The sequence below is a fragment of the Microchirus variegatus genome (assembly GCF_963457635.1).
Source record: "Microchirus variegatus genome assembly, chromosome: 16".
Taxonomy (NCBI): Eukaryota; Metazoa; Chordata; class Actinopteri; order Pleuronectiformes; family Soleidae; genus Microchirus; species Microchirus variegatus.
Genome location: NC_139817.1, coordinates 9,429,869 through 9,440,711, shown reverse-complemented (window position 1 = coordinate 9,440,711; position 10,843 = coordinate 9,429,869). Strand labels below are relative to the sequence as shown.

Sequence of the window (10,843 nt, the reverse complement as noted above, 5' to 3'; positions counted from 1 at the left end):
TTTAAGAAAAAGCTGCAGTAAACGAGTAAATAAGCAGATCTCATGAGATTCATTTTCATATTCATATTTATTAAATTACTAATGTCACCAACCCAAAAATACAAATCAACTATAAAAACATTAATCTGTGGTTCATAATTGTCTGTAAAAGGTAAGATATAACATTAAATTCCTCTGGACAACGTTCTCTTTTAGTTGTAAAAAAAATATATAATCAAAATAAAACCACATTGGAACGTTGTGATCATTTCAGGTTTTGGTTCCCTCAAGGTTTGGGGAACGTTAGGCTCCTACCTAACCCTGAGGGAACGTTCTCTAAACGGGTTCCCCTTAAGGTTATCTTAGGGGAATGTTGTTTGAACGTTGCGTGTTAGTCGGGCAGGTATTCAGGAAGTTTGTTCCACAGGTGAGGAGAAGAATAACTTTGAGGACCAAGAGCAAGATTTTGGAATCTATACTTTGACTCACAGGAAGCCAGTGTAGTGATCTGAGGACCGTTGTGATGTGATCCAGTTTCCTGGTATTAGTCAGGACTAATGTAGACGTCATCTGTGTCACCATTATTAGACGTGTCAGTAAAAAAATACCACTCTCTGTCAGACTGACAGAGCAGCCTCGTCTTATCATTCGCACTCCGGCCTTTTATCAATGTATCTGTTACATTAGTACTAAAATTGGTCTTGATACCCCAGAGTCACATTAGGCAGTGACTTAATTATATTTTTTTTTGCAGAAGCTGTGTGCCCAAGAAAACGGATTACATACACCTTAAAAGACGGCAGAAATACTTCATCCCCGGTGAGGGGAAAAACAGTCTATAAGACAACACTCAAAGCTACATTATCTGTTGTCTGAAAGACAGGGAGTTATTTCGAGGCTCTCTGATTCTGACTAATGTCTACTGCCACAGTCATTGACAGGTGGCAAAATCAGCTGCCACTTGCTACACAAAGTAGCTCCCCATAAGAATAAAACTACTGCTACTGCAGACTCTCTGCAAACAGCAAACATATACATTTTTTTTTTAATTTGATTTTTTTTTATACCCTTGTTTGTTCCCTTTTTTGCAGGCATACATAGGCTACACATGCATTTTGTAAATGGCACATTCAATTTGAAGATAAAATGGACCCAATAACATATATGTGGAGGCAGTGCACTCAGGTAGTGAATTTCAGACCAAGGTTGTGTTGTGTCTGATTTCTAGTTAGCATGAACGGCAGTCGGCTGGCAGGTAGGCGTGCAGGTTGAGATCTGTTGAAAGCCCTGTGAGGCCACATCACTCTCTCTGGAGATGAAAGAATATATACTGTATGCTGTATATATATTGCCATCAGATGGTTGCTGCTGAGACGAATATTGTATCAGAATAACTATATTTTATCTGACTATATAATGAATCAATGTTTTTGCTGAAGTTTACAAAGATCCCAATTAAATACACTTTGATTGATTACTTTTTACGTTTTGTTTATTATATGAGACATTTAATTTCTGGGGGATCGTTTAAAGACGTGACAGAAACAGACAAACACAGTTTTCCTGTGTCAAGTAAAATAACTCTCTCTACTTTGAGCGATTGCATAGCTTTTGAACTCTGTTGAACTATGCAGTGAACACTATAGTATACTATTTAAATATTCAAATAGTATAGTATAAATATAGTCTATTGTATCTATTATATAAATGGGTACACACGCCCTCTGTGATATATGTATTATGGCAATTGGGGCGTCTTTCCCATAACAAGCCTATGTTTGGCGTTGGGTTTTCAGCAAAAAGAAAAACCTGGTTGATCACCTTATAAGGTGCTATGAAAAAGTTCCAGCACACATGTCATCCCATGATGACAAGGTTAAAGTTTCCACCATGTTGTGGTGTCCTTGAGAAAGACGTAAACACCTGTCCAAAACATCTCTAATTAGATTTTAGCATTTACTCTCTCACGTGACCTTTATATTGTCACATCACATTACAATGAGCAGCTACCGACTGAGGCAGTAAGACTTCTTTTTATGGTCTAAACATGACGATGGAGGGCATATGCTGTGTGTGATGTCTGGAAGATGGAAGATCTTTGTCAGTTTACGCATGCAACGCACCTACACAACATTAGAACACGACACAGTTAATTGTTATCTATGAAAATTCATATTTTTTTAAAAGTTAAAACTTAACTGATGTTTGAACTACGTCATCAACTGTCAGTTCCTCTAAATTATCAACTTATCTTGAGAAAACAATTAACAGTTTTACTTCCATATTACAACAGTGTATTTGTAACATAATTTATAACTGACTGACTGTGATTTTGCTGCACTCATGTGGACAAAAACATTACTACAGATGAATGATACTAAATTATTTACAAATTGTACTTAGCCGAATTTGGTGTAGCTTGTTTTTCCCCCTTTATTCATTTATAAATGTACTACTCTATTCAACTCTAACAACTGTTATTAAGCACTAGACTGGTTTTCCTGGCAGTATTGTATTTGGAATACTGTAAATGCACACGAAATTATACATTAAACATCGACATGTTTGTATTTTTGTAAATAGTTGATGTTGTACAAGTAAAAATGTCCTGCAGTCGAATCGAATGGGACAGTCTCACTCTGTGACGTATGCGGAAAAGAGAACATGACAACTCTCGCGATATTTCCACGAAAGGTCAAAGTTGATACTTGTATTGGCCATGTGTGATTCGTATCTACCCCGGGCTAACGTGTTCTGCTGCAGTTTACTCTTTATTCAAACATATTCCTGAATATTTTTTTTGGATTAAAATATTAGTGTAAACAATGACTTATGTTTGTTAACTTGTATATTTCGTTCACGGGCTGCTCAGCGTTAGTTTCACGATAGTATCTCGTGCCTCTTCGTTAGCTTCGTCAGTTCAACCCGGTTGTATTGATGATGAGCCGAAGGATTTTTTCAACTATGACTTAGCCGAACATGTTAAATATTCGACCGCTGCTGAGTGCCTTAGTTAGTAAACCATTGACGTCAAAAACAAGCGGTAAGACAACTCAAACATTGTTATAATGTGTATATTATGTATATATATAATGTATATATCCAGCTTCTAATGAGCCTCTTCTAGCCTTCATACCTTTCTCATAACATTCCAATAAATGTCCATAATGTCTTTACAGTATTGTATAAGACAGGGTGTCATCGTACAGGTGGCAATGTATGATTCTGATTTGTTTATTCTCTCGTCTTCCCAGGTTGCATTTATACACTCTGCTGCATGATGAGTGAAACATCCAAAGATGAGCCCACAGCCAAGCTGATGAAAAGAGGCCATGAAGAGAATGAAGACTCGGCTGAGAGGGTCCAGGCTTCAAAAAGAATTAAAGCAGAAGGGGAAAACACTGAAGACGAGAAGAAGTATCCTAAAAAGAAAGTGGTCCTCCTCATGGCATACTCTGGAAAGGGATACTATGGCATGCAGGTACATACTGTAGCTGGCCTCTGTCTGTAAGATATGAACATTTTATTTTTCACATCTCGATAAATGTAGCGCGTTTGTCTATTTCAGAGGAATGTCGGAAACTCCGAGTTTCGGACCATTGAAGATGATCTGGTCAACGCACTCGTCAAATCTGGTTGCATCCCTGAAAACCATGGTGATGAAATGAAGAAGATGTCCTTCCAAAGGTGTGCCAGAACAGATAAGGTAGGTGGTTTGTACTGTGGGAATTCATTTCACAGTGGTATGACAACAAGGCATTTCTGAAGGTGAATGAGCTGCTAAAGTGTTTCTCACTGTAATGCATCTTTATTTTCGCTCATGGTGCTGAGACTAACTGTTGGCATTCATCATCGTTACTGTCATGTGACTCTTTCAAAAGAATGTTTGTGTATTTTAGGGTGTGTCTGCTGCTGGCCAAGTTGTGTCTCTGAAGCTGCGGCTGATGGAAGAAGTAACTGAAAAAATCAATGAGCACCTGCCCGCACAGATTAAAGTGCTCGGTAAGACACTTGTTCCACTTTGAATTATTGCATGCTGAGGGACAGACTTTGCCAAAAAATTTAGTCAAGTTGTTTAACAGTTAACCATTGTTCTCAGAAAACAATTTGCACTGACATTTTTTTTTTTTCTAACATTACTTCCCACAGGTCTTAAACGGGTGACCCAGAGTTTCAATGCCAAAAATAACTGTGATGCTCGTACCTACTCCTATATGCTTCCAACAGTGGCCTTTGCCCCAAAAGACTATGATACTGGAAATATATCAGCCTTCCGTTTAGAACCCGAGACACTTCTGAAGGTGAATAGTTTGTTTAGTCTGTACAAAGGCACCCATAACTTCCACAACTTCACCTCCCAGAAGGCTCCAGATGACCCCAGTGCTCGCCGCTACATCATGGAAATGTCCTGCGGAGAGCCTTTCATCTGCGACAAGTCTGAGTTTGCTGTGATCACTGTCCGGGGCCAGAGCTTTATGCTGCACCAAATACGCAAGATGATCGGTTTGGTGATTGCTGTGATGAAAGGCTATGTAAACGAGGAAGTGATAGAGAGGAGCTGGGGTCAGGAGAAGGTGGATGTGCCAAAAGCTCCAGGTCTGGGCTTGGTTCTGGAACGAGTTCACTTTGACCGGTACAACAAACGGTTTGGAGGGGACGGACTGCATGAATGCCTAGAATGGGACCATGAGGAGGAAGCAATCAAGGCCTTTAAGGAGGGTCACATCTATCCAACCATTGTTGAGACAGAGTGTCAGGAGGGTTCCATGGTCAGCTGGATGTCCACACTTCCTATCCATGACTTTAAAAACTCAGCGAGTGGAAATCGAGATGACAAAGACCAGAAACAGGTATTCATAGTAGAGACACAGCATTTATTCATAACACTAATGTTTGAAATAAGTAACATGTAATGATCTAGTCTGCCCTATTTTTTTGTAATCCTTAGGACAATGCCGATGACGGGAATGCCACAGAATAAGTCGCTGCCTGGTGGAAGAAGTGACGCTGTCTCATTTTCTTTTAGGTCTAAAGGTCCACCTTCCAAGACGGATGGATGTTTTATAGTGGATGTAATTTCTGTTACTCTTATACAAATGTTATTAAATCTATAAATAACACCAATATTGTGTGTCTCTTTTCTTTTTTCTAATGAATGTATCTTACTGATGTGAAATTTATCAGATCACTTCTGTGATAAATGAAATGAAAACATTAGGGTGGCCATTGTATGTTAGTATAATGTGTTAGTTGCCTGCCACTGCAGACTTATCTCCAAGTCTCATTAGGTTTTTTGATCAATGCCTGAAACAGAAACTATATTTATACAATATAGATAGTTCAGCCACCTCATTGGAATTTTTATGAAACCCTGCTTTACAAAGCTTGTGTCCTGCTGATGAAAAAGCAGGAAGTAGTTCTGAAGTAGTACTTTATACTCCAGTCACTAGAGGGCGATACACAATCTGTGGTTCAGTGGCTCAGAGTAATGTCGCATTCAAAACCGTTGGAGTTTCTGGCATCGACAAATGTACCCCATCGGCCGTGACATATAATAATGAAATAAATAATTAAAATTATGAGAAAGTATCAATGCAGTACCCAAACAGGCTGGTCAAATATTCCATAAAACGTTTAGTTTGTGTGCCTTCACTGTGTCTACAATGAAGTGGTGGACTTTCGTACATTTAGAAGTAACTTGAACGCATCACCAATGAGTAAACATGGCGCCGACCAAGAAACGCAACGTGAGTTCGTCAAAAACTACAAAACAAAGTGTAAAAACGCCTAAAATCGACCTCAACGACAAAGTGGAGCGCATACTTAACAGCCGAAAACATGCCAACGACGTGTTTGACCTATTGGAGTTCCTTCAGGTAGATACAGGCATATATTTGAGTAATAACTATGGTATTACTGGTGATCTTGCTATGTGTTACTTAGCATTTCTCACGGTGTGTTCTTTTTCTTCGTGCGTGTGTGTTTGTAGTCAGAAAATGAGAAGGATATCAAACGTGCTGTCGTTTCGTGCAACAAACTGTTCTGCACCTTGTTGGGGAAGAAAGATCTGTACATTGGAAAACTGCCCGAAGAGGAGGAGGCGTTGAGTGGTGAGTCCTGTATGACGATATAGACTGGAAGCTTTTTAAGATCTGAAGGAACATGATTCAATTACACGTACAACAAGAGAGGGAATGTCAATTGAAGTAACTGTTTAAACTCTCCTAGGTTGGTCCTCGATGTTGCTTGATTAAAAGTCTCCCTCTATTGATTCCTGAACCTTAAATTATGATGATGACATGGAAATTAAATAAATGCTGTTTGAATGTCTGGTTCAGGGAATTACAGAGCTGAGGAGAAGTACCACATCTTCATGAGGCACCGTTACAACAGCTGTGTGGAAACACTGCTCGACCTCCTCTGCCATGAAGTTCATGATGTCTGGGTGAGTTGATTTAAATAAAACACTTTTTGGCCTAGCTGAAATAAATGAAATTGTTGCAATTGCTGAAAGCCTTAAAAGGAAATCAAAATGTAGTTAACTGGTAGTGAATGTAAGTCTCATTATAAAGCCACATTTGTATGAAATGTTTCAGTTGTCTTAAAAAATGTATGCTACACTTTCTTTTTAACATGTAATTGTGCAAACGCAGGAGAGTTCCCTGTGCTGCTTGATGAAGTTTGCCGCCGCAGAAGGACAGTATCCTCTTGAGGACTTGGACTGGAGTGAACATTACAGCTTCCCGAGGGAACTCATTCAGGTTGGATTATGAAACATTACATATTACAGATCTAACATTGATTAATCCTGTTTCAGTCATTTCCCTATTCGTTTTGAGTAGCTTGTTTTGACACATCTTTCTGTCTCCTATCTGTCAGAGAGTGGTGGACAGGATGCTGTCCAAAACTATGGACAATTCCTTGCTGATCTCCCGGTTCCAGGAATTCCTTGAGATGGAGGACATTAGCTACTATACAATGAGCTCAATCCGTGAGGTTTTTGGCCAAATAATGGATAAAAACAAAGGGGTAGGGATGCTCTGCATAGCTCGTCTATCATTTGTATCTTTTTAATCTTTAATGGACTTGGTGCTAAACATCTCTTGGCTTGTGTTGTTTGTCTTAGGCAGTAGCACCCATATACCAGAACAATGTGTTCACCCTCATGTCCAGCATCAGTGTGCCAAGCCAGGAGTCAGAGCTAACCAACTTTATGGTCAAACACGAAGGTGAGGACTGCGGTGATGTTGCCGCAACAGCGTCAGTAAAACCAATTTCCACTTTGTGATGATGCAATTAAATGTTATATTTTTATATTGTGCAGCCAAGCATGAGGACTGGAAAGCAGCTAAACTGAATGTAAGTTTAAGAAAAATAAAATAAAAATCACGTCTCCTTTTATTGTTAAAGTTACTTGGTGAGACCTGAAACCTTGTACTTCTTTACAGGAGCATAAGCGTGTCTTTGAGAGGATGTGGCTCGGCTTTCTCAAATATAAGGTAAACTTAAAATATTTATATTCACACATTAGTCGCTGTGTCTTTGATACAAGGCTGATTAATTTCTCTTGTTTTCTGCTGTAGTTGCCAAGCAGCATGTATAAAAGGGTCTTGGTGATTCTCCACGACTCCATTTTGCCCCACATGAGTAAACCCACACTGATGATTGACTTCTTGACTGCTGCCTATGACGTTGGTAAGTTATACACGGGGATTGGTTGTGACAGTGTCTGAACAATCCACTAATGGCACGGTTCCCATTCGTTTTGCAGGATGTAATATTTGGTCGTGTGGAATATAATTTGACATGTCATATTTTTTTATTAAATAGGTGGCGCAATCAGCCTACTGGCCCTCAATGGCCTTTTTGTCCTTATACATCAACACAACCTGTGAGTATAAAAGTAATGTTTGCCACCTTTATATCATTTACAATAACTAATGCAAAAGAATTAATGGCATAAATATATGTTGTGTGTGTGTGTTTTTTTTCAGGGATTACCCTGATTTCTACAAGAAGCTGTACAATCTACTCGAGCCCTCTATTTTCCATGTGAAGTACAGAGCACGCTTTTTCCATTTAGCCAACCTCTTCCTTAGCTCCAGGTAAGCTATAGCTTGTCTGTAAAGACAGACATACATGTATCCTCTATGGTTGAACAACTCATTGTCATTGAAAGGATTTCACTATTTAGGATAAATAACCATTTAAAATTTTCATTTGCTTCCAGTCACTTACCAGTGTATCTAGTGGCTGCTTTTGCCAAACGCCTCGCTCGTTTGGCTCTTACAGCACCACCCACAGCCCTCCTCATCGTGCTGCCCTTCATCTACAACCTGATCCGTCGCCACCCGGCGTGCAGGATCCTCATTCACAAGCCCAGCACAGAGGATGGTGAGTACCATGTAATTTTATCTGTAACGTATTGTGTCCAGTCTTCTACAATCTCAGGAGCATTTTGTCTGTTTGTGTTCATATTGACAGAGCCTTTGGAGGACCCGTATGTCATGGAGGAAGAGGATCCTGCTCTGTGCCGTGCATTAGAGAGCAGCTTGTGGGAAGTGAAGGTATTTATATATATATATATATGTGACACTCGCCACAGTTAGTGTCACTGTTGCTGGAGAAATGATGATGGAGTCCACGTTAACCTCTTCTTCCCTGACCCTCTTTTTGGAGTCCCTGGTCGAAAAATGACATGCCAAAACTAAATAGAGTAAATCTCTGCAGTTACAAGCTCTATTTGAATTATCTTGATATCAAACTACAGATAACACTTGTGAGATTCCACCAGAGGTGTACGTTTCACTGTAGATGCCACTGTGTCAGAGTAAATGTATATGGAACACAGCATAAATGAAGGATTTTTTTCTCTCGCCTAAAAAAATAATGCATTTTAAACCAAATATCACCTCTAAAATATGCAGTAGGAGCTTAAAAACACATGGAGGTCATGTAACAACATGTGGACATGAGCTGTGCAAAGTCTGATGCTGCTGAAATGAAGCAGAGTGAAATTACAGATGTTTTATTAAAAAGATGTCTGGGCATCCTCACTTTTGGCACAGCTTGACATCATCTGTGCCATTTGAGATTTCTTAGGTGCCAAATTATTAAAAACCCATTTAATTTTATTTATATGTCACAACAGGTCTAAAAAGAACTTGTTTTGAAAAAAAAAAGAAAAAAGTATGATAACTAAAGCGCCATAGCTCTGCTTACCTTAGTCAATTAGGGTGACTGACGGATCGTTTTAAACCTCTAAACCGGTAGAATCAGACCCCGGTCTCAAAATGTGTGTGAATCACTTCATTGGCGAGTCAAAACGACATAAATGCATATGACGCATTTAGGCGGACATTCGCCCTTCTCTTATCAGAACGATCTAATGATCTCCTCTGTAATGATCAATCAGACCGGGATTTGTTCCCAAAGCATGCTGGAAAGTGTAGTTCTTCATTAGAAGCGGTTTTGTTCCGGGGGAAATAACTTGTTTTGATAAACAGCAAAGGTAAGGCAACATTTCTGCTTGTATTTCTTGAAAGTCAGTTGTTGTTTTGCTCTTATTTTGGGGCTGTATTCGTGAATCTTGGTCGTAGAGCGATAAAAATGGTACCGCTGGAATCTGTAGATTCTCCGCTGTCCAACTGACACGTGTTTTTATTTGTTTACATAATCACGCTGACGCTCCGGTGCCGCGTTTCAATGTGTGCGCGGTGACGTTTTTTTTCCGCTCCTGCCGTTTGATCCATCGGCGTTTTAAATGTGTTTCGTGAACACATTTAACGGGGCAACCGTGAAGAAGAGGTTAATAGACGTACACTTTATTTGCTTTGCCTGTTTTCTGCAGACTTTGCAGAGACATTACCATCCTGATGTGTCAAAAGCTGCAAAGTTGATCGGCAGTCCCCTTTCAGCGAAAGAGGAGGACATCAGTGAGGTACTGGAGATAACAGCCTATGAGGTGAGCTGACACTTCTGAAATTCAGTGGAAATTCTTCATGTGATTGGTTTGAGCTATCTTGTTACAATTACAATATTCATCTCGTCCTCTCTTCTACCAGCTGATGGAGAAAGACCTGAAGCAGCCAGGGAACAAGAACATCCCACTGGAGTTTGAGAAGGCCTCACAGTTACTAGTTGGAGGAGGGAATGTGTTAGGACAACACTTCTGTTTGAATTAAAAAATGACTCATAATGTCAACCTTTCTCAGGACCAGTTCACGCACCAGTTTGGACTGAACAGGAAATCTGGACAGACTCCCATTTAGAAAACAACCTGCCCTCCTGAGATATGTTTAAACAGGTGTTTTGTGTTCATGTGTTTTTTTTCCCCATGTCCCTATTATACATGAATAAAAACCTTTGACAAAAGCTTGTTCTCCTCATTCAGATGAATCACCACAATGGTCCACAATGAGCACACAAGGCACCATTCAAAGCTGTGGGCTCATTTAGTGACATATTTATAATGCACTTGCTGCTCAGGCTCTCTTGTGCTTTAGAAGCAGACAACCTTTTTTTTTTTTTTGCTGAAAAGGTAAATGGGTAATATTTTTTGCTAAGTAGCCAAACAACTTATAATCAGGCAATGTGTAAGGCCTGTGCGTTTTAATGAGCACAAAATAATTAAAAACAGCCATCATTCTGTCATATAGCAGAAAAGGTTAAGGATTTCTGATGACCTTAAAAGTGGCTCTTTTAATTTGAAGCTAAATGCAACTCGGTGATTAAGATATAAATGTCTGGGTCTGGGACTACGTAGTCACATAAACCTTTATGAGGTATCATATCTAGGTTATATAGGTTTTTAGATGCTCAGAGAGTTTTACAGTCCAGTCATCTACAATCTAAGGAGGAGAAA

The 10,843-nt window shown here is 39.5% G+C and overlaps 2 protein-coding genes across 3 annotated transcripts; both read left to right on the top strand.

Moving 5' to 3' along the window:
- Window positions 1-2,804: 2,804 nt before the first annotated feature.
- Window positions 2,805-5,044, top strand: pus1 (pseudouridine synthase 1). 2 transcript variants are annotated; one of them, XM_083903060.1, is made up of 6 exons: window positions 2,805-3,022; window positions 3,234-3,460; window positions 3,548-3,685; window positions 3,879-3,981; window positions 4,129-4,829; window positions 4,928-5,044. In XM_083903060.1, the coding sequence occupies exons 1-6, from the start codon at window positions 2,959-2,961 to the stop codon at window positions 4,958-4,960; spliced, it is 1,266 nt and encodes a 421-aa protein (XP_083759186.1). In that variant the 5' UTR covers window positions 2,805-2,958; the 3' UTR covers window positions 4,961-5,044. The 2 variants fall into 2 exon arrangements, with proteins under 2 accessions (XP_083759186.1, XP_083759185.1); XM_083903059.1 differs by having other exon boundaries at window positions 4,129-4,932.
- A 658-nt stretch (window positions 5,045-5,702) lies between these two features.
- Window positions 5,703-10,265, top strand: noc4l (nucleolar complex associated 4 homolog; the record flags this gene model as incomplete). Its single annotated transcript, XM_083902737.1, has 15 exons — window positions 5,703-5,855; window positions 5,969-6,089; window positions 6,318-6,424; window positions 6,633-6,740; window positions 6,859-7,008; window positions 7,106-7,208; window positions 7,304-7,338; window positions 7,428-7,478; window positions 7,563-7,674; window positions 7,810-7,870; window positions 7,974-8,084; window positions 8,210-8,373; window positions 8,464-8,546; window positions 9,830-9,943; window positions 10,044-10,265. The coding sequence occupies 15 exons, from the start codon at window positions 5,703-5,705 to the stop codon at window positions 10,161-10,163; spliced, it is 1,593 nt and encodes a 530-aa protein (XP_083758863.1). The 3' UTR covers window positions 10,164-10,265.
- Between the last annotated feature and the right edge of the window lie 578 nt (window positions 10,266-10,843).